The sequence below is a fragment of the Somniosus microcephalus genome, chromosome 7, assembly GCF_052327205.1.
Source record: "Somniosus microcephalus isolate GS21.2 chromosome 7, FLI_Smic_1.0, whole genome shotgun sequence".
In the NCBI taxonomy this organism is placed as follows: Eukaryota; Metazoa; Chordata; class Chondrichthyes; order Squaliformes; family Somniosidae; genus Somniosus; species Somniosus microcephalus.
In genome coordinates, this window is record NC_140993.1 from 100,114,719 (window position 1) to 100,138,784 (window position 24,066).

The 24,066-nt window shown below is 45.1% G+C and overlaps 1 protein-coding gene across 4 annotated transcripts in view; it reads left to right on the forward strand.

The window, feature by feature from the left end:
• lpin2 (lipin 2) overlaps nt 1-24,066 on the forward strand; it is a 119,503-nt gene that overhangs the window by 31,906 nt on the left and 63,531 nt on the right. For all 4 annotated transcript variants that reach the window (XM_085992792.1, XM_085992793.1, XM_085992790.1 and 1 more), the window contains exon 2: nt 11,548-11,736. In XM_085992792.1, coding sequence (XP_085848918.1) covers nt 11,557-11,736 — 180 coding nt within the window. In that variant the 5' untranslated portion in view covers nt 11,548-11,556. The remainder of the gene's footprint in view (nt 1-11,547; nt 11,737-24,066) is intronic.

A 24,066-nucleotide genomic window follows, 5' to 3' on the forward strand; every position in this document is an offset into this window, starting at 1 on the left:
TTTAAGGAGATTGTTGATACCCTACAGGAGCACTTAAACCCAACACCGCTGCTGATAGCGGAACGATTCAAATTCTTCAGGAGGAATCAGCACAAGAATGAAAGTAATGCTGATTACCTCACCGAATTAAGAAAGCTGTCAAAGCACTGCCAATTCAGGGCAGGACTGGCAGATTCTCTGAGACAAATTCGTTTGCGGTCTCCTAAGTGAAGGAACACAGAAAAGGCTACTTTCTGAGAAAGATTTAACACTGGACAAGGCTTTCAGTATGGCTGTATCATATGAAGCAGCAGCAAGAGGAGCTGCAGAGATACAGCAAAAGCCACAGGACTTCTGCACCCATGAAATGACACAGGGTTTCGAGAGATGTTATCGCTGCGGCAGATCCACCCATGACCAGAAGGATTGCTGGTTCAAGGACAAAGCATACAGGCAATGCGGAAAGATGGGACACGTTGCACGTGTATGCCGATCTGGAAACACAAAAATCCACTGACAGAAAAAAAATCAATAAAGGAAAAGTACAGAAAGGTACAAATGATGACGGACAGTAGCTCCGAAGACCAGAAGAGCGATAGCGACTCTGGAAACAAGAGACTAAGCTGTCTCAAATTACATAATGTAATTGCCAAAGAAGATTACCAGACCATTTGGGTTACCCTCACGATAACGGGGTTCCCAGTCAAAATGGAGCTAGATACAGGATCAGCTCTGACCGTCATAAGTCAACGGGATTACGAGCGGCTATTTCCGCATATACCTTTGAAAGACGCAACCATTATCTTGAAAACATATACGGGGCAGAAAGTATACCCCAAAGGAAAAATAAGGGTGCCTGTTGTATACAACGGCAAGGAAATACAGAAGTTGTATTTATACGTTCTGCAAGATGGTGGTCCACCGCTGTTGGGACGTGAATGGATCAGGAAGATACGTTTAGACTGGCACTCCATTCAGGCACTGACGGTGACCAGTAAGAAAAAAAACGATGATGACGTCATACCTGGACGATTAAAAGACATCTTGGCCAGCGCCAAAGTAGTGTTTCAACAGGAACTAGGAACTTTGAAAGGCGTCACCGCCTCAATAAAAGTGGAAGATGCGGCAATTCCCAAGTTTTTTAAGGCACGGCCGGTGCCATATGCAATTCGTCCAGCAGTCGAGGCAGAGCTGGAGAATTTGGAAAAGGCAGGCGTGTTAGCCAAGATCGATTGGAGCGAGTGGGCAACACCCATCGTCCCGGTCATGAAGAAAACGTTGAATAATGATAAATCTGAAGAACAGAGAAAAATTTGCATCTGTGGGGACTTCAAGGTGACTGTAAACCCGGTCCTTCACACGGTACAGTATCCTCTTCCGAGGATAGAAGATATTTTCGCCTCGCTATCCGGAGGGAAACATTTCACCAAAATTGACTTGGCACAGGCATATCTACAGATGGAGGTTGAGGAGGCCTCTAAAAAGTATCTCACGATAAACACACACAAAGGCCTGTACCAGTACAATCGACTGGTTTTCGGAGTAGCATCAGCTCCAGCTATCTGGCAGAGAGCTATGGAGCAAGTCCTGCAAGGGATTCCGGGGACTCCATGCTACCTAGACGACATCCTTGTAACAGGAGAAAACGACAACGAGCACCTTGCCAATTTGGAGCAGGTGCTCACTAGGCTGAGAGAACGGGGCCTACGAGCAAATCGCCCCAAGTGCGAATTTTTCCAGAAACAAATATCATATTGTGGCCACATAATTAACGAAGAAGGGTTGCATAAGTCACCTGAATAAATTGAAGCGGTCATAAAAGCCCCAGCACCTGAAAATGTCTCACAATTAAGGTCGTTCCTGGGATTGATAAATTACTATCATAGATTTTTACCGAACTTGTCAACTGTTCTGCACCCTCTTAACGCACTGCTACAAACGGGAGTAATTTGGAAATGGAGCGAAGACTGTATACGTGCCTTCCATAAATGCAAAGGCTTGATCACGTCCAAGGAGGTGTTGGCTCATTACAACCCATCACTGCCAATCAGACTGGCGTGCGATGCATCCCCTTACGGCGTAGGAGCGGTATTATCGCATAGATTCCCTGATGGCTCGGAGCGGCCGATAGCTTTTGCGTCACGCTCATTGAACTCAGCTGAGCGTAACTATGCCCAGATCGACAGGGAAGCACTCCGCCTGGTATGGGGAGTGAAGAAATTCAACCATTACCTACACGGACAAAAATTTACCTTGTTAACTGACCATCAACCCCTCGTCTCCATATTCAACCCTAAAAAGGGCGTTCCCATTATGACAGCGCAAAGGCTACAGAGGTGGTCCCTTTTCCGAGGGGCACACCAATATGACATAGAATACAAAGGATCAAAACAGCATGGAAATGCTGACGGTTTATCGTGCCTACCGTTGGCAACGGTAGAAGAGGCACCTACAGTGGACCCAGTAGAGATGTTCCACTCAACCATAGTGGAATGTCTACCAGTAACAAATTCTACCATTGAAAAGGAAACGAGAAATGACCCGACTCTCTCTCGAGTCTACGATTTAACGGTGAAGGGATGGCCAGCACATGGCGAACCACTGTTGCCAGCATTCTCGCAAAGAACAGCTGTCAGTGTGCCGAGGAACCTTGATGTGTGGATCCAGAGTGGTGATTCCACCCAAACTCCAGGATAAAGTGCTAAAGGAGCTTCACGAGGGGCATCTGGGTGGAGTGAAAATGAAGAACCTAGCCAGAGCGTTTGTATGGTGGCCAGGTATCGATGGAGACATCGAAGAAATGACCAAGGGCTGTCTAGGATGCCAGAAGGTCCAAAACGCCCCACCGCAAGCCCCTCTACATCCATGGGAGTGGCCCTCGTCTCCATGGCAAAGGGTACACATCGACTTTGCTGGTCCATTTATGGACTCAATGTTCTTAATCGCGGTTGATGCACACTCCAAGTGGCCGGAGGTAATAAAGATGTCCTCCACCACCACGGAAAAAACCATCACAGTATTAAGGACCATATTTGCCAGGAATGGGCTGCCTGAACAGATCTGTTCTGATAATGGACCGCAATTTGTGTCCGAAGAATTCAGAAAGTTCTTAAAAAGCAATGGGGTTAAGCACTACACGTCCGCCCCATACCATCCCGCCACCAATGGATTGGCTGAAAGGTTTGTCCAGACCTTCAAGAAGGCCATAAAGGCCATGGGTAATGAAGACATAAATCTACAGCATAAGGTAGATAACTTCTTGTTTGCATACAGGAATGCAACACGTGGTTACAAACCAAACTCCCGCCATGATGTTTTTCAATAGAAGACAAAGATGTCGGCTGGATTTGATCAAGCCAAACATCAGAAGGGACGTAGAGAACCGGCAATTTCAAGGCATGAATGAAATGCCAATTAGAACCTTCCAGATAAGTCAACCAGTTTTGGCCCGGGACTACCGTACCGAGAAATGGCAGCCTGGAACTATTTGCACACGACTAGGACCGCTGATGTATACCGTGGACATTGGAGAAAGCATAATAATAAGGCGCCATGCTGACCAGATCATAGTCATCCGAAAAGGGACAACCTACCCCACAACACTCTACGCCTAATGATGAAGCAGAGATACCCATAGTATCTACCTCTGATCCGGTGATACTGGAACCAGATGAACCCAACACTGGCATTCAAGCCGAATCGACCTTTCCAAAAGAACCTACTACACCACCGAGGCGTTACCCGGACCGAGTCAGGAAGCCTCCAGAGAGACTGACTTATAATTGATTAACTGCAGCAAATGTGTAGATTATTGTTCTTGTAAACATGTTAATTAATGATTACTTAAAATGTTATGTACTGGTTGTCTAAAAGGGGAGGAATTGTGGTGTATGTGCCTTTAAGAGCCCCTGTGTACTGTAATGCCGGTAGTGGCCACTCTGGCTATATAAGCCTGTATAGTGTCTTGTATCTTATTCACCTCCAGACTTTGTTCAGTAAACACCTGTTAAACCAACTCCTGCATTCTGTGTCTCCATTAACACACGGATACAACACATACCTGCCGATTTTTTTAAATTTCTTCTGAATGTTACAAATTCAGGTCTGCACATAGGCAGTGTTCCCTGTAAGCTGCACTTCGTTCTGAGCAGCTTGTTTCTTTTAATGCACAGTCCCTTTAAATTTCTGAGCAATGTAAAAGCTGGTGAACGGCCTGCGCGGGACCTTTCCCATTACTGTGCAGCCGCCTTGGAAGGAACATTGGTTGTAGGTACTTCTCTGGTTCAGTAGTAACAGTCTGAGCATTTTGTGGGTGTTGACTCTCATTGCCCTATATCTACTTGTACGATACCATAACCCAGGATGCTGCAGTAGCATCCCCTTAGGATCTGGACGAGACCCTCGTCTTTTACACATGCATTTATTCAACCTCTCGAGGCAGACCGAGTTCACACTAGATGAGGTGAGGCTTGGTTCGAATTGTTAACAAAACTTTACTACATATAGCAACATAAAAATGAACATTATCTGTAGACACCTTTGATGAATTTTTCAATGTTAATTGTGTCTGCACTACTGTTCTGTTTATATAATTGCTGTTGGTGCCTGTAGGTGGAACTATAATAGGTTTCCCAATTGGAGGACTTGGTTGGTTGTCATTTTCCCTGTAACGCTGCAATTCCCCTATTTAAAAAAAAAAAAAAAACCCACTTTGCATCTATGTAGTTCTGGGCTCTGGTTATTGGGTGACATTGTACAGCAGATTTGTTGACCTTCATCTAAAAATGTTTCATGTCATTTTTCTTCTCAGCGACTGAAATTTCTAAAGTCTGAAAAGACTTTGAACAAACTACTTCAAAATGTTTTACATATTTCACAATAACACGATTAAATTATAACATATATATCAATAGAATTCTTTTTTGACACTGTCATTAAAGTTTTTAGTTGAAAGCCTTGCCCTGTGTCAAAAGCTGTGCTTCGACTGGATATTTTTACATCACAACAGATAAATTAATCATCTGTGCATTCTGAGCATGTGCAGTTTGCAGAATTTCCCTGCCACAATCTATATCAAAAGGAGTTGAAGGGTGGAAGTCTGTGTTCCCTCATCCAGGATTTGAGACTTTCCTTGCTTTTCCTAAAGACATTGAAATAACTTGGAGATTGAATTCTCAAAGCTTTTGTTTCAGGCAAGTGATGAATTTATCTAAATATTTTACAGTTGTGCTTTTTCTATAATGAATTGCTCACAGGAAAAGAGGCAGTAGTGTGAACAGACACAGCTGTTGTGTGAGAGGCAGCATGTGGGAACAGAGGTATCTGTAATCGTGGGGTTTTTTCGTTAATGGTTAGGAAAGACAACAGAGATTGACTTTTTTAAATCCATTGTCTATAAACAATAGTGTCTTTTCATTGTGTATATGTATATATTCAGTTTTAAAACAATTGCTCCTGAACCATTTTTGGAGCTTAACATTTTTCAGATGAAAAGTTGAAAATTGATGTTTTGAAGTGATTTTATGGTCAATAGTAGTTCCCCACTTGTCCCAGCTGAAGTCACCACAGAGTTGAGCCTGGGGACCCCCCTCTGGCTTACCAAGCTATCTTGTTCATTTTAGAAACTGTTGAAAATTATGTTTCAAAAACAATACAGCAGGAACTAATATTGGCTAAGTACTGCATTGACATGATAACATTCATATTGTGTAAGTTGGGGTTTTGCTTTTAACAAGCCAGGAAACGACAGAAACCCTTTGACTGTAGAATTTGCCACAGTCAGCATTCCAAGCTAGGCCACTGTGCTAAGAAGGAAAATTAGTTGGATGGTTAATTATGATTTTACAATTTTCAAAAGTCAAGAAATTTGGGGGGAAAAATCAACTGGTGCCTGATTAGATTCAGCATAGATAAATTTATGTATGTTCTCTACATGCTAGTGCAGGAGGAAGTAGAGTGCTCCAAAAATACGACTGTCAGCATGCGTTACAGACCCGTCTGTGAACCATAACTCTCTTGTGGCTTATGTGGTGCATTTATTATGTCTGCACTCAGCTCGACACCGTAATTTTTCTTTCAGTAGCACCTGCATAAGCAATACCTGAATGGGGGTTAAAGGGCCATGCACCCAAAAAAAATTAGAGGGAACATTGATTCTAGGTATTTCTAAGCTCTGGCTTGCAAGCAATACTACAAAAACTTGGAATCAGCGAAATGGGCATAGATTGAATCCCTGAAAGCCAACTTAGCTGGATTTGACATGAAAGAACATTAGCAAAAATGTTATGCTTTGCAATGTAAGATCAAGATGAAGACTAGGGAAATGTTGCTTTAACTTTTTATTAAGGATTATATTCGGGCCAAGCAACTTAGTTTATGGAATGACAAAGGGTTGGTGTATCTTGTTTTATGTCTTATTCACTAATTTAATAGTGAATCATAGAATGGTTACAGCACAGATGGAGGCCATTCGGCCCGTCGAGCTTGTGCCAGCTCTCTGCAAGACCACTTCAGCTCGTCCCACTCCCCTGCCCTTTCCCTGTAGCCCTGCAAATGTTTTTTCATTCAGGTACTTATCCAACTCCCTTTTGAAAGCCGTGATTGAATCTGCCTCCACCACCCTCTCAGGCAGCGCATTCCAGATCCTAACTCTTCACTGCATAAAATAGTTTTTCCTCAAGTCGCCTTTGGTTCTTCTGCCAATCACATTAAATCTGTGTCCTCTGGTTCTCGACCCTTTCGCCAATGGGAACAGTTTCTCTCTGTCTAGACCCCTCATGATTTTGAACACCTCTATCAAATCTCCTCTCAATCTTCTCTGCTCCAAGGAGAACAACCCCAGCTTCTCCAGTCTATCAACGTAACTGAAGTCCCTCATTCCTGGAATCATTCTTGTAAATCTTTTCTGCACCCTCTCTAAGGCTTTCACATCCTTCCTAAAGTGCGGTGCCCAGAATTGGACACAATACTCCAGTTGAGGCCGAACCAGTGTTTTATAAAGGTTCATCATAACATGGAAACATAGAAGATAGGAGCAGGAGTAGGCCATTCGGCCCTTCGAGCCTGCTCCACCATTCAATGAGATCATGGCTGATCATCCAAATTCAGTACCCTGTCCCTGCCTTCTCCCCATATCCCTTGATCCCTTTAGCCTTAAGAAATATATCCAACTCCTTTTTGAATATATTTAATGAACTGGCCTCCACCGCCCTCTGTGGCAGAGAATTCCACAGGTTCACCACTCTCTGGGTGAAGACATTCCTCCTCATCTCTGTCCTGAATGGCTTACCCCTTATCCTTAGACTATGACCCCTGGTTCTGGACTCCCTGGCCATCATAAACATCCTTCCTGCATCTAGTCTGTCCAGGCCTGATGGAATTTTATAGGTTTCGATGAGATCCCCCCCTCAATCTTCTAAACTCCAGTGAGTATAAGCCCAATCGACACAATTTCTCCTCATACATCATTCCTGCCATCCCAGGTATCAGCCTGGTGAATCTTCGCTGTACTCCTTCCATGGCAAGAACGTCCTTCCTCAGATAAGGCGACCAAAACTGCACACAATACTCGGTGTGGTCTCACCAAGGCCATGTACAGCTGTAGCAAGACATCCTTGTTCCTGTACTCGAACCCTCTTGCTACGAAGACCAACATACCATTTGCCTTCTTAACCGCCTGCTGCACCTGCATGCTTACCTTCAGCGACTGGTGCACAAGAACACCCAGGTCTCTTTGCACTTCCCCTTCTCCCAATCTATTGCCATTCAAATAATCTGCCTTCCTGTTTTTGCCACCAAAGTGGATAACTTCACATTTATTCACATTATAGTGCATTTGCCATGTTTTTGCCCAATCACCCAATCTGTCCAAATCGTACTGGAGTTTCTCGACATCCTCCTCACAGCTTACCTTCCCACCCAGCTTTGTGTCGCCTGCAAATTTGGAGATATTACATCCAATTCCCTCGTCCAAATCATTAATATATATTGTGAACAGCTGGGGTCCTAGGACCGATCCTTGCGGTACCCCACTAGTCACTGCCTGCCACTCGGAAAACAACCCGTTTATTCCAACTCTTCGCTTTCTGTCCGCCAACCAGTTCTCTATCCAAGTCAATACCTTGCCCCCAATCCCATGTGCCTTAATTTTGCACGCTAATCTCTTCTGCGGGACCTTATCGAAAGCCTTCTGAAAGTCCAAATACACCACATCCACTGGTTCTCCCTTATCTATTTTACCAGTTACATCCTCTCAAAATTCCAGTAGATTAGTCAAGCATGATTTACCTTTTGTAAATCCATGTTGACTTTGTCCGATCCTGTCACTGCTTTCCAAGTGCTCTGCTATTACATCTTTTATAATTGATTCTAGCATTTTCCCCACTACCGATGTCGGGCTTACCGGTCTATAATTCCCCACTTTTTCTCTACCACCTTTTTTGAATAGTGGGGTAACATTAGCTACCCTCCAATCCATGGGTACTGTTCCAGAGTCTATATTGAGTTCTGGAAGATGACCAGCAATGCATCTACTATTTCTAGGGCCACTTCCTTAAGTACCCTGGGATGTAGATTATCAGGCCCTGGGGATTTATCGGCCTTCAGTCCCATCAATTTTCCTAACACCATTTCCCTACAAATACTGATTTCTTTCAGTTCCACCCTTTCATCAGACCCTATGTTCCCCGGCATCTCTGGGAGGTTGTGTCCTTTGTGAAGACAGAACCAAAGTATGAATTTAGTTGGTCTGCCATTTCTTTGTTTCCCATTATAAATTCCCCTGATTCTGACTGCAAGGGACCTACGCTTGACTTCACCAATCTTTTTCTCTTCATATCTATAAAAGCTTTTACAGTCAGTTTTTATGTTCCCCGAAAGCTTACTCTCATATTCTATTTTCCCTTTCTTAATTAATCCCTTTGTCCTCCTTTGTTGAATCCTAAACTGCTCCCAATCCTCAGGATTATTGCTTTTTCTGGCCAATTTATATGTTGTCTCCTTGGATCTTATGCTATCCCTAATTTCCCTTGTTAGCCACGGTTGAGTCACCTTTTTTGTTTTATGCCAAACTGGGATGAACAAATTCTGTAGCTCATCCATTCGGTCTTTGAATGTTTGCCATTGCCTATCCACCGTCAACCCTTTGAGTGCCATTCCCCAATCAATCCTACCCAACTCTCTCCTCAGACCATCGTAGTTTCCTTTATTTAAATAATAACTTCCTTGCTTTTGTACTCGGTCTCTATTAATGAAGCCCAGGATCCCATATGCTTTGTTAACCGCTTTCTCAACCTGCCCTGCCACCTTCAACTATTTGTGAACATATACCCCCAGGTCTCTCTGTTCATGCACTCCCTTTAGAATTGTACCCATTAGTTTATATTGTCTCCCCTCATTCTTCCTACCAAAATGTATCACTTTGCACTTTTCTGCGTTAAATTTCATCTTCCATGTATCCGCCTATTTCACCAGCCTATCTGTCCTCTTGAAGTCTATCACTGTCCTCCTCACTGTTTTACTATACTTCCAAGTTTTGTCATCTGCAGATTTTGAAATTGTGCCCTGTACACCCAAGTCCAAGTCATATATAGAAAAGCATTAGTCCTAGAACCGACCCCTGGGGAACACCACGATACCTTCCTCCAGTCCAAAAAACAACCGTTCACCATTACTCACTGTTTCCTGTCACTTAGCCAAATTCATATGCATGTTGCCACTGTCCCTTTTATTCTGTGGGCTTCAACTTTGCTGGCAAGCTTATTATCAAATGCCATTTGGAAATCCATGTACACCTGTCAACCGCATTGCCCTCATCAACCTTCTCTGTTACCTCATCAAAAAACTCAGTTAGTTAAACATGATTTGCCTTTAACAAATCTGTTATTAAGGACGTGGTAACAGGGCACTTAATAGGATTTCGCAGAAAATAATAATAGGATTTCGCAGAGTCAACACTGATTTATGAAAGGGAAATCGTGTTTGACAAATCGGTTAGTTTTTTGAGGTTGTAACTAGCAGAATAGATAAGGGGAAACTAGTGGATGTGGTGTATTTGGATTTTCAGAAGACATTCGATAAGGTGCCACGCAAGTTATTAAACAAAATTGAGGCTCATGGGATTGGGGGTAATATACTAGCATGGATTAAGGATTGTTTAACAGACAGAAAGCAGAGTAGGAATAAATGAGTAATTTTCGGGTTGGCAGGCTGTAACTAGTGGGGTGCGCAAGGATCAGTGCTTGGGCCTCAGCTATTCACAATCTCTGTGATTTGGATGAGGGGACCAAATGTAATATATCCAAGTTTGCTGATGATACAAAGCTGGGTGGGAAATGTAAGTTGCGAGGTGGATGCCAAGAGGCTTCAAGGGGATATAGACAAGCTAAGTGAGTGGGCAAGAACATGGCAAATGGAATATAATGTGGAGAAATGTGAAGTTTTTTAAAATTTGTTTATGGGATCTGGGTGTTCTTGGCAAAGCCAGCATTTATTGCCCATCCCTAGTTGCCCTTGAGAAGATGGTGGTGAGCCGCCGCCTTGAACCGCTGCAGTCTGTGTGGTGAAGGTACTCCCACAGTGCTGTTAAGTAGGCAGTTCCAGGATTTTGACCCAGTGAGGATGAAGGATCGGCGATATACTTGTAAGTCAGGATGGTGTGACACTTGGAGGTGGTTATCCACTTTGGTAGGAAAAATAGAAAAGCAGAGTTTTTTAAATGGTGAGAGATTGGGAAATGTTGACGTTCAGAGGGACCTGGGTGTCCTTGTATACAAATCATTGAAAGTTAACATTCAGGTACAGCAAGCAATTAGGAAAGCAAATGGTATGTTGGCCTTTATTACAAGAGGATTTGAGTACAAGAGTAAAAATGTCTTGCTGCAATTATATAAGGCCCTGGTGAGACCATACCTGGAGTATTGTGTACAGTTTTGGTCTCCTTACCTAAGGAAGGATATTCTTGCCGTAGAGGGAGTGCAACGAAGGTTCACCAGACTGATTCCTGAGATGGGGGTATTGTCCTGTGAAGAGAGAATGCGTAGACTAGGCCTACATTTTCGAGTTTAGAAGGATGAGAGGTGATCTCATTGAAACATACAAAATTCTTACATGGCTTGACCGGGTAGATGCAGGAAGGATGTTTCCACTGGCAGGGGAGTCTAGAACTCGAGGTCACAGTCTCCGAATAAGGGGTCGCCATTTAGGACTGAGATGAGGTGAAATTTCTTCACTCAGCAGGTGGTGAATCTTTGGAATTCTCTACCCCAGAGGGCTGTGGATGCTCAGTTGTTGAGACAGATATCGATAGATTTTTGGATATTAAGAGAATCAAGGGATATGTGGATAATGCAGGAAAGCAGAGTTGAGGTAGAAGATCAGCCATGATTTTATTGAATGGTGGAGCAGGCTCGAGGAGCTGAATGGCCTACTCCTGCTCCTATTTCTTATGTTCTTACGATGTGCTCAGAGTTAAGCATGGAAATGGATAAACTTTTGCACAGCACAAAAAATATTTAGTTGTATACATGCAATGTTTTTCTTATGTTTTTTGGGTTTCTGTTTTTTTCCCAGTCCCAAACCATGAACTATGTTGGACAGTTACTGGTAACAGTCAAGGAACTGTATAAGGGATTGAATCCTGCAACACTCTCTGGATGCATAGATGTGATTGTGGTCCAACAGCAAGACAGCACTTACCAATGCTCGCCATTTCATGTTCGATTTGGAAAGCTAGGCGTACTTCGGTCAAAGGAAAATGTGGTAAGTCTCCAATTATGTTTTGAAATGTATATAATGTTGAAGGCAGTGAATGAACGCTACTTGAGCCAATGTATTCATGCATTTGTCATATTTTATATCAATCTACCATAATTGTGCAATGCAGTGTTAATCCGACAGTAAAATTATATATCCCATTATTATGATGGGTATTATGTTGTTCGCTTTTGATATTACGCCAGTTACATATTCACATGTATTTTTCAAAAGCTGAACGGTTCCAAGGCTTTTCTGTCTGCATGCTTTTCAGTCTCCATGCTGAAGATAGAGAAGCCCAAAAAGACCACTGAAAAGTGGGTTCAAAGCAAATACTGAAAAATTTCAAAATCTTCTGCTAGTGTTATATTTAGCATGGAGAGTGAGATCTGACTTTTGTTCTGTCATATTAAACTGAAAGGATTCAGAAAATTCAGGGATGATAGATATCCACCTGGCCCATCCCTCTAGTACATTATCTCTTGCATCACCACATCTTATTTGTATTTTATGCTTTTCTGTCTCTTATTACCTTGCTTAGCAGGTTATTCCAAACCTGGGAATATACAGGATCAGAAAAAGACTATCTAGCTATGTTTGGCTGGGCCCAAAGTTCTCCCTTTTTGAATCTGCTGACTCCCATCCAGCTCCACTGTCTCCGAGTGTTATTCCACACACTCCCCTCTCTTGTGTCAAGTAGTTAAATCAAAACTGCTGTCCACCTTTCCTCTTCTGAACTCTGGTCCATGTCCTCATGAGGTGTAGTACTCGGCCATGTACAGTATACTAGGACGGTCCCAGGTTCGATCCCTAGCTAGCTGATCTCGGGCAGGGAAACAGCTGGCAAATGATGAAAAAAATTGAATGTTCCTGCTCCTGAGTTCTATTTCGTTGAACAGCCAGAACATCAAATGTTGTGCTGAAATTTTATAAAAGTCAAAAGGTTTGACCTGGTTGCTTCATTTGATGCCTTTGGGGCTGGTTTTCCAGCCATTGAGAAACCAATTTTGAAACCCTGGAGTCATTGGAAAACAGCCATAGAACTTGATCTCTCAATTTTTTCTCCGTTTAGAAAAAAGTAAAGTTGAAAGAAAGTAGAGGGCGAATGGAAGGAAAGAAAAGCTGGGACAAGAAGTAAAATATTTAAAATGTCCCGTTCTGGTAGATTGGCATTGCATTAACAATTATCACATTAAAAGGGTACAAATGCTCTTCATTACCAGCCCTAACCTTCTGCTGTGAGTTTAATAGGGAGTTCATGTGCAAATCCAGCAAGCTCTTAAAATAATGGGGAGGCTAAGGACAAGATGCCGTTTAGAGCCCTGTAAATCAAGCAGCAAGTTCTGGCGATTCACAACTCACGGTGTATCACTTATACCCTGAACTTGCTGGCTGATTTGTGCATTAATAATGGTGTGCGTTGTTAACACGTGTTATTTTTCCAGTAAGATTTGGCCCATTTTTTTTTTTTTCCTGTTCACAGATGGCTTATTGATATTAGAAATTGTTTGCTATTTGGAGGTGGGGGGGAGAAAAGCGCACTCATCACAAGAATGTAATATATTCTTATCCATGTTGCAAAACATCTGTTTTTAGTCTCGCATAATGAATACACATCAACTGTCCAAAGTTAATATGAAGAATTTGCAGAATTGAAATACAAAATGCACTGCACCAAAATGGTGCCAAAGGCTAAATGTGTCATTTATGTTAAAATCTTACAAAACTGTACATGACGTGGAAAATTTCTCCAGTTTCTCTAATCTCACCTCATGCCCTCTCTGAGCTCATCTTGTCCATGAGACCCACTTCCTGCTCCCTTGCCCCTATTCCCACTAAACTGCTGACAACCCAACTTCCTTTTCTGGCTCCCATGTTAGCTGACATTGTTAATGGTTTTCTCTCCTCGGGTACTGTCCCCCTCGCCTTCAAATCGGCCGTCATCACCCCGCTCCTCAAAAAAAAAAAAAAAAAAAACACCCTTGACCCCTGGATTCTATTATGTCCGTGTTTAATTGAGACACGGACAGCAGGAGTCGGTTATAACAGGCCTTTACTGAATGGAGACAACCTGGAACTACTATGCAAATGTTACTACACAGGCTTATATACAGGGGTGGTCACTACTGGTACTGCAGTATACAGGGGCTGCAGAATATAGTTCCTTCTGCAAAGTACATACACTATAATTCCTCCCCTTTTAGCTAAACAGCACATAACATTCGATTAACAATGAAATAACATATTTACAATTACAGTTGCTAGATACATTAGTTGAAGTTAAGCAATTATAAGTTCAGTCTTTGAGAGGCTTCCTGATTCTGTCTGGAGAACGCCTCTTTGGGGTATCAGGTTCTTCTGGCAAAGTTGAGTCAGGATCAATGTCATTGTTTGGTTCATCTGCTTCCAATATCACCGATTCTGAGGTAGATGCAATTGGTACTTCAGTTTCATCGCCAGGTGTATCAGATCGTGCTGTGGAGTTGACGTTTCCCAGTGACTCTAGAATCTGGTCAGCATGGCATGTTACAATGCTCTCTCCAACATCCATGGTATACATTAGAGGTCCTTGCCGTGTACAGATTGTTCCTGGCTGCCATTTCTCTGCGGTAGTCCCGGGCCAAAACTGGTTGACCTATCTTAAAACTCCTGGTCGGTCTTTCATTCATATTCTGAAACTGCCTGTTCTCCACATCTCTTCTGATGTTTGGCTTAACCAAATCCAAGCGGCATCGTAGTCTTCGATTGAAGAACATCATGGCTGGAGTTTGGTTGGTAACCGCATGTGTCGCATTCCGGCAGGCAAACAAGAAGTTATCCACCTTGTGTTGTAGGGGTATATCTTCATTAGTCATTGCCTTGATAGCCTTCTTGAATGTTTGAACGAACCTCTCGGCCAATCCATTAGTGGCTGGATGATATGGGGCGGATGTGTAATGCTTAACACCATTGTTCTTTAAGAACCTCCGGAACTCTTCAGACACAAACTGTGGTCCATTGTCGGAGCAAATCTGTTCAGGCAGCCCACTCCTGGCGAATATGGTTCGTAAGACTGATAGTTTTTTCTGTGGTGGTTGAGGACATTTTTATTACCTCTGGCCACTTTAAATGTGTATCCACCGCAATTAAAAACATCGAGTCCATAAATGGACCAGCAAAATCAATGTGCACCCTTTGCCATGGAGATGAGGGCCACTCCCATGGATGTAGAGGGGCTTGTGGTGGGACATTTTGGACCTTCTGGCATCCTGTACAGCTCTTGGTCATCTCTTCGATTTCTCTATCGATTCCCGGCCACCACACAAACACTCTGGCTAAGTTCTTCATTTTTACCCCTCCCAGATGACCCTCATGAAGCTCATTGAGCACTCTATCCTTCAATTTGGGTAGAATTACTACTCTGGATCCACACATCAAGGTTCCTCTGCACACTGACAGCTGTTCTCTTCTCGGCAAGAATGCTGGCAGCAGTGGTTCGCCATGTGCTGGCCATCCCTTCACCATTAAATCATAGACCCAGGAGAGTGTCGCGTCATTTCGTGTTTCCTTTTCTATGTTTGCATTCGTCACGGAGACATTCGACGATGGTCGAGTGGAATATCTCCACTGGATCCACTGCCAGTTGTTCTTCCACCGTCGGCAACGGTAGGCGCGACAATCCATCAGCATTCCCATGCTGTTTAGTTCCTTTGTACTCGATGTCATATTGGTGTGCCCCTAGGAAAAGGGACCACCTCTGTAGCCGTTGTGCTGTCATTATCGGTACGCCCTTCTGAGGGTTGAAAATGGAGACGAGGTTGATGATCAGTAAGTAGAGTAAATTTCTGACCGTGCAGGTAGTGATTGAACTTCTTCACCCCCCACACCAGGCTGAGGGCCTCTCTGTCAATCTGGGCGTAGTTCCGCTCGGCTGGAGTTAACGAGCGTGACGCAAAAGCTATCGGCCTCTCTGAACCATCAAGGAATCTATGTGACAGTACCGCCCCAATGCCGTAGGGAGACGCATCACACGCCAGTCTTATCGGTAGTGATGGGTTGTAGTGAGCCAATACTTCTCTTGAAGTGATTAGGTCCTTACTCTTCTGAAAGGCCCGCTTACATTCATCGCTCCATTTCCATGCTACTCCTGTTTGTAGTAGGGCGTTCATTGGGTGCAGAATTGTGGACAAATTCGGCAAAAACTTATGGTAGTAATTCACCAGTCCGAGGAATGACCTCAGTTGCGACACATTTTCAGGTGCTGGAGCCTTAACTACCGCTTCAATTTTATCAGGGGACTTATGTAACCCCTCTTCATCAATCACGTGGCCACAATACGATATCTGTTTCTTAAAAAACTCGCACTTGGGGCGATTGGCTCATAGCCCATGTTCACGTAGTCTAGTGAGCACCTGCTCTAGGTTGGCAAGGTGTTCACTGTCATCTTCACCTGTCACCTGGGATGTCGCCCAAGTAACACCGAGTCCCTCGGAATCCCTTGCAGGACTTGTTCCATCGCTCTTTGCCATATCGCTGGAGCTGATGCTACTCCGAATACCAGTCGATTATACTGGTAAAGACCTTTGTGAGTGTTTATCGTGAGATACTTCCTAGAGGATTCTTCAACCTCCATCTGCAAATATGCTTGTGCTAGGTCAATTTTTGTAAAACGCTTCCCTCCAGATAGTGAGGCGAAGATATCTTCTATCCTTGGAAGAGGATATTGTACTGTGTGAAGGACTGGGTTCACCATCACCTTGAAGTCCCCACAGATGCGAACCTTCCTTGGCTCCTCAGACTTATTTAACATTTTCTTCATGACCGGCATGATGGGTGTTGCCCACTCGCTCCAGTCTACCTTAGACAACACGCCTGCATTCTCCAGATTCTCCAGCTCTGCCTCGACGGCTGGGCTAATTGCATATGGTACCGGTCTTGCTTTGAAAAACTTGGGAATTGCATTCTCTTCTACTTTTATCGAGGCGGTTACGCCTTTAAGCGTGCCCAGTTCTTGTTGTTGAAATACCTCTTTGGCGTTAGCTAAGATTGTTGACAATCGTCCAGGAGTGATGTCGTCATCCTTTTTACCAGCCACCGTCAGTGCCTGAATGGAGTGCCAGTCTAAACTTATTTTTCTGATCCATTCACGTCCCAATAACGGTGGTCCACCATCTTGCAGTATGTACAGATACAATTTCTGTATTTCTTTGCCGTTGGATTCGACAGGCACCCTTATTTTTCCTCTAGGGTATACTTTTTGCCTCGTATACGTCTTCAAGACAATGGCTGTCTCTTTCAAGGGTATGTGTGAGAATAGCCGCTCGTAGTCTCGTCTATTCATGACGGTTAGAGTTGATCCTGTATCCAATTCCATTTTGACTTGGGACCCTGCTATCGTGAGGGTGACCCAAATGGTTTGGTGATCCTCTTTTGCGATTACATTGTGAAATTTGAGACAGCTTAGTCTCTTGTTCCCGGATTCACTCGCTCATCTGGTCTTCGGAACTACTGTCCGTCACCTTTTGTACTTTCCTGTACGGTTCCTTAGTAGCCTTTTTGTTGTCGTTAGTCTTCTTCCCAGACCTGCAAACTCTTCTTCCCAGACCTGCAAACTCGTGCAATGTGTCCCATCTTTCCGCATTGCCTGCATATTTTGTCCTTGGACCAGCAGTCCTTCTGGTCATGGGTTGTTCTGCCGCAGCAATAACATTTTGCAAATCCCCGTGTCATTTCGTGGGTGCCGTATTCCTGTGGCTTTTGCTGTATTTCCGCAGCTCCCCTTGCTGTTGCTTCGTACGATACTGCCACGCTGAAAGCCTTATCTAGCGTCAGCTCTTTCTCTGAGAGTAACCTCTTCTGGGTTCCTTCACTCAGGAGTCCACAGACAAATTTGTCCCGTAAGGTATCTGCCAGTCCTGCTCCGAATTGGCAGTGCTTTGATAGCTTGCGTAGTTCCGTAAGGTAATCAGCATTGCTCTCATCTTTATGCTGATTTCTCCTGTGGAATTTAAATCTTTCTGCTATCAGCAGCAGTGTAGGATTTAGGTGTTCCTGTAGGATAGCAACAATTTCTTTAAAACTCTTCGCCTTCGGTTTGGCTGGCGTAATCAGGTCCTGCAATAGGCCGTACGTTCTTGCGCCCATTAAGTTTAGCAGTACCGATGCCTTTTTCTCATCGGCTACTTCGTTTGCCTCGCAATATACCTCGACTCGTTCCACATACGTGGTCCAGTCTTCTATTGTATTATCGAAGGCAGTGATATTGCCAATCTTCGGCATCTTGCAAATCTAAGATGGCGCCTCCCGCGCTTTGCCTTCTTCCCCGATTTAACAAAATGGCGCCTCCCGCGCTTTCTGTCTTCTCCGCTGTTGCTGGCGTTTTATGCCTTGATGGCGACACCCTATGGTCTTCGCGCACTTCCCCCCGCGCTGCTGCTAATGCCGCTCTCCGCGGTTCCCGTGGCAAACTGCAGCTCCTTGCGGCTTTCTGCGCGTTTAATTTTTATTATTTCCCCGTCGTCGGAACAACCCTGCGGGACACTTGCCTCCCTCTTGGGTCTGTACGCTGCCCGGCTTCGTAGCACCGGCCGCGCCCTGTGTACTCCACCCTCTCTCTCCTCTTCCCGACAACGCTGCTCGGCCCCGTTGCAAAGCCACCCGCTCGAGCGCTAGCCCGCTGCAGCCCAGGAAGTATCAGTGTACTACCTGCCACCAGCCCGATTTTAGCTGCAGCACCATCGACAGGATAACCAAGCCCCGCTCTCGACAGCCTCTCCTGCAAATCTTCAACTCCGCTGACGCAGAGGTGGATGCCCACGGTCGACGCCCATTTCTTCTGTTTCTTCCTTCTGGCCTCGACCTCTGATAACTTCACTTCAGGGATGGATCCCCATGAGGTGGTGCAGACTGTAGGTAAGTTCGTATCTGCTCGTCGCCAGTATTATGTCCGTGTATAATTGAGACACGGACGGCAGGAGTTGGTTATAACAGGTCTTTACTGAATGGAGACAACCTGGAACTACTATGCAAATGTTACTACACAGGCTTATATACAGGGGTGGTCACTACTGGTACTGCAGTATACAGGGGCTGCAGAATATAGTTCCTTCTGCAAAGTACATACACTACAGATTCCTTGCAAACTATCGCCGCATCTCCAACCTCCCTTTTCCCCTCAAGTCTTTGAACGTGTTGTCGCCTCCCAAATCCATGTCCATCTTTCCCGCAATTCCATGTTTGAATCCCTCCATTCGGGTTTCCGTTGTGACTGTCAAAGATTAAACTATCCCACCTCGTCCTTCTTGACCTGTCTACAACCTTTGACACGGTTGACCACTCCATCCTCCTCCAACACCTCTGTCGTCCAGCGGGGTGGGACTGCACTCGCCTGGTTCCATTCTTATCTATCCAATCATAGCCAGAGAATCACCTGCCATGGCTTCTCTTCCTACTCCCGCATCGTTGCTTCTGGTGTCCCGTACCTCCCGTCCCCCCACCCCCCTCAAAAGCATCTATCCTTGGCCATCCTCCTATTTCTCATCTACATGTTGCCTCTTGGCGACTGTAGTGTATGTACCTTTAAGAGGAACTATGTTATTGAAGCCCCTGTATACTGTAGTACCAGTAGTGACCACTCGGGTATATAAGCCTGTGTAGCATCTTGTGTTGTTAGTTCACCTCCAGACTTTGTTCAGTAAACACTTGTTAAATCAACTCCTGCATTCCGTGTCTCCATTAACACACGGATCTAACAGTGGCGACGAGTTAGAAATGAACTTACCTGCAATTCGGCAGCACCTCAAGGGGATCGATTCCTCAGACGAAGGTCGAAGCCACAAACCAGAAAAAATAAAATAAAATAACTCGAAGAAACTCGAAAACGAGGGCCGGGCTTGGTCTCCAGTCTGTGGTTTCCCCAGCTAAACGGGCTGGTGGCAGGTAGTGCACTGATCCTTCCTGGGCTGCGGCGGGCTAGCGTTCGATCGGGTGGCTCTGCAACGGGGCCGGGCAGCAAGTCGGGAAGCGGAAGCAAAGAGAGAGAGAGGGTGGAGCACTCTGGGCGCGGCCGGTGCTGCAATGCAGGTCGGCGTTCGGACCAAGCGGAGGGAGGGGAAAGTCCCAAAGGGTCCGCTCCACGACTGGAACGGTTCTCCAAGTAACGGAGAAACTATTGAAGCGATATATTTTAAAAAAAAATAGAAATACCGCGAAAAGCTGCAGGTCGCAACGGGAACCGCAGAGAACAGCGATTGGGGAGGCGCAAAGACCATAGTGCGTCGCCATTAAAAAAAAATTTAAAAAAATTAATCGCCAGCAACAGCGTTGGCAGCAGCGGGAAAGCGCGGGAGGCGCCATCTTAACTCGGCGGGGAAGAAAGAAAAGCGCGGGATGCGCCATTTTAGATTTTCAAGATGCCGAAGACTGACAATATTACTGCTTTCGATAGTGATATAGAAGATTGGACCACATATGTGGAAAGAGTGGAGGTATATTGCAAGGCGAATGAAGTAGCGGATGATAAGGCATCGGTACTTCTAAATCTGATGGGCGCAAGGACATACGGGCTGTTACGAAACTTTGATCACTCCAGCCAAACTGATGGACAAAAATTTTAAGGAGATTGTTGATACCCTACAGGAGCACTTAAACCCAACACCGCTGCTGATAGCGGAACGATTCAAATTCTTCAGGAGGAATCGGCACAAGAATGAAAGTAACGCTGATTACCTCACCGAATTACAAAAGCTGTCAAAGCACTGCCAATTCAGGGCAGGACTGGCAGATTCTCAGACACATTTGTCTGCGGTCTCCTAAGCGAAGGAACACAGAAAAGACTACTTCCTGAGAAAGATTTGACACTGGACAAGGCTTTCAGTATGGCTGTATCATATGAAGCAGCAGCAAGAGGAGCTGCAGAGATACAGCAAAAGCCACAGGACTTCGGCACCCATGAAATGACACGGGGTTTCGAGAGATGTTATCGCTGCGGCAGATCCACCCATGACCAGAAGGACTGCTGGTTCAAGGACAAAGCATGCAGGCAATGCGGAAAGATGGGACACATTGCACGTGTATGCAGATCTGGAAAGAAATCCACTGACAGTAAAAAGGTCGACAAGGAAAAGTACAGAAAGGTACAAATGATGACGGACAGTAGCTCCGAAGACCAGAAGAGCGATAGCGACTCCGGAAACAAGAGACTAAGCTGTCTCAAATTACATAATTTAATTGCCAAAGAAGATTACCAGACCATTTGGGTTACCCTCACGATAACGGGGTCCCCAGTCAAAATGGAGCTAGATACAGGATCAGCTCTGACCGTCATAAGTCGACGGGATTACGAGCGGCTATTTCCGCATATACCTTTGAAAGACACATCCATTATCTTGAAGACATATACGGGGCAGAAAGTATACCCCAGAGGGAAAATAAGGGTGCCTGTTGTATACAACGGCAAGGAAATACAGAAGTTGTATTTATACGTTCTGCAAGATGGTGGTCCACTGTTGTTGGGACGTGAATGGATCAGAAAGATACGTTTAGACTGGCACACCATTCAGGCACTGACGGTGACCAATAAGAAAAAAAACGATGATGACGTCATACCTGAACGATTAAAAGAAATCTTGGCTAAAGCCAAAGAAGTGTTTCAACAGGAACTAGGAACCCTGAAAGGCGCCACCGCCTCAATAAAAGTGGAAGATGCAGCAATTCCCAAGTTTTTTAAGGCAAGGCCGGTGCCATACGCAATTCGTCCAGCCGTCGAGGCAGAGCTCGAGAATTTGGAAAAAGCAGGCGTGTTATCCAAGGTAGATTGGAGCGAGTGGGCAACACCCATCATCCCAGCCATGAAGAAAACGTTGAATAATAAATCTGAAGAACAGAGAAAAGTTCGCATCTGTGGGGACTTCAAGGTGACTGTAAACCCGGTCCTTCACACGGTACAGTATCCTCTTCCGAGGATAGAAGATATTTCGCCTCACTATCCGGAGGGAAACGTTTCACCAAAATTGACTTAGCACAGGCATATCTACAGATGGAGGTTGAGGAGGCCTCTAAAAAGTATCTCACGATAAACACACACAAAGGCCTGTACCAGTACAATCGACTGGTTTTCGGAGTGGCATCAGCACCGGCTATCTGGCAAAGAGCTATGGAGCAAGTCCTGCAAGGGATTCCGGGGACTCAATGCTACCTAGACGACATCCTTGTAACAGGAGAAAACGACAACGAGCACCTTGCCAACTTGGAGCAGGTGCTCACGAGGCTGAGAGAACGGGGCCTACGAGCAAATCGCCCCAAATACGAATTTTTCCAGAAACAAATATCATATTGTGGCCATGTCATTAACGAAGAAGGGTTGCAGAAGTCACCTGAAAAAATTGAAGCGGTCGTAAAGGCCCCAGCGCCTGAAAATGTCTCAATTAAGGTCGTTCCTGGGATTAGTAAATTACTAACATAAATTTTTACCAAACTTGTCGACAGTTCTGCACCCGCTTAACGCACTGCTACAAACTGGAGTAGTTTGGAAATGGAGCGAAGACTGTAAACTTGCCTTCCATAAATGCAAAGGCTTGATCACGTCCAGGGAAGTGTTGGCTCATTACAACCCATCACGGCCAATCAGACTGGCGTGCGATGCATCCCCTTACGGCGTGGGAGCGGTATTACCGCATAGATTCCCTGATGGCTCGGAGCGGCCGATAGCTTTTGCGTCACGCTCATTGAACTCAGCTGAGCGTAACTATGCCCAGATCGACAGGGAGGCACTCAGCCTGGTGTGGGGGGTGAAGAAATTCAACCATTACCTACACGGACAAAAGTTTACCACCTTGTTGACTGACCATCAACCCCTCGTCTCCATATTCAACCCTAAAAAGGGCGTTCCCATTATGACAGCGCAAAGGCTACAGAGGTGGTCCCTTTTCCTAGGGGCACACCAATATGACATAGAATACAATGGAACAAAACAGCATGGGAATGCTGACGGGTTATCGCGCCTACCGTTGCCAACGGTGGAAGAGGCGCCTACAGTGGACCCAGTGGAGATATTCCACTCGACCATAGTGGAATGTCTTCCGGTGACAAATTCTACTATTGAAAAGGAAACGCGAAATGACCCGACTCTCTCACGAGTCTACGATTTAACGGTGAAGGAATGGCCAGCACATGGCGAACCACTGTTGCCAGCATTCTCGCAAAGAAGAGAACAGCTGTCAGTGTGCCGAGGAACCTTGGATGTGTGGATCCAGAGTGGTGATTCCACCCAAACTCAAGGATAGAGTGCTAAAGGAGCTTCACGAGGGGCATCTGGGTGGAGTGAAAATGAAGAACTTAGCCAGAGCGTTTGTGTGGTGGCCAGGTATCGCTGGAGACATCGAAGAAATGACCAAGAGCTGTCTAGGATGCCAGAAGGTCCAAAACACCCCACCACAAGCCCCTCTACATCCATGGGAGTGGCCCTCATCTCCATGGCAAAGGGTACATATCGACTTTGGTCCATTTATGGACTCAATGTTCTTAATCGCGGTGGATGCACACTCCAAGTGGCCGGAGGTAATAAAGATGTCCTCCACCACCACGGAAAAAAGCATCACAGTATTAAGGACCATATTCGCCAGGAACGGGCTGCCTGAACAGATCTGTTCTGATAATAGACCGCAATTTGTATTCGAAGAATTCAGGAAGTTCTTAAAAAAACAATGGGGTTAATCACTACACGTCCGCCCCATACCATCCCGCCACCAATGGATTAGCTGAAAGGTTTGTCCAGACCTTCAAGAAGGCCATAAAGGCCATGGGTAATGAAGACATAAATCTACAACATAAGGTAGATAACTTCTTGTTTGCGTACAGGAATGCAACACATGTGGTTACAAACCAAACCCCCGCCATGATGTTTTTCAATAGAAGACTAAGATGCCGGCTGGATTTGGTCAAGCCAAACGTCAGAAGGGACGTAGAGAACCGGCAATTTCAAAGCATGAATGAAAGGCCAACTAGAACCTTCCAGATAGGTCAACCAGTTTTGGCCCAGGACTACCATACCGAGAAATGGCAGCCTGGAACTATTTGCACACGACTAGGACCGCTGATGTATACCGTGGACATTGGAGAAAGCATAATAAGGCGCCATGCTGACCAGATCATGTCATCCGAAAAAGGACAACCTACGCCACAACTCTATACGCCTAGTGATGAAGTAGAGATACCCATGGTATCTACCTCCGATCCGGTGATACTGGAACCAGATGAACCCGACACTAGCATTGAAGCCGAATGGACCTTGCCAAAAGAACCTACTACACCACCGAGGCGTTATCCGGACCGAGTCAGGAAGCCTCCAGAGAGACTGAA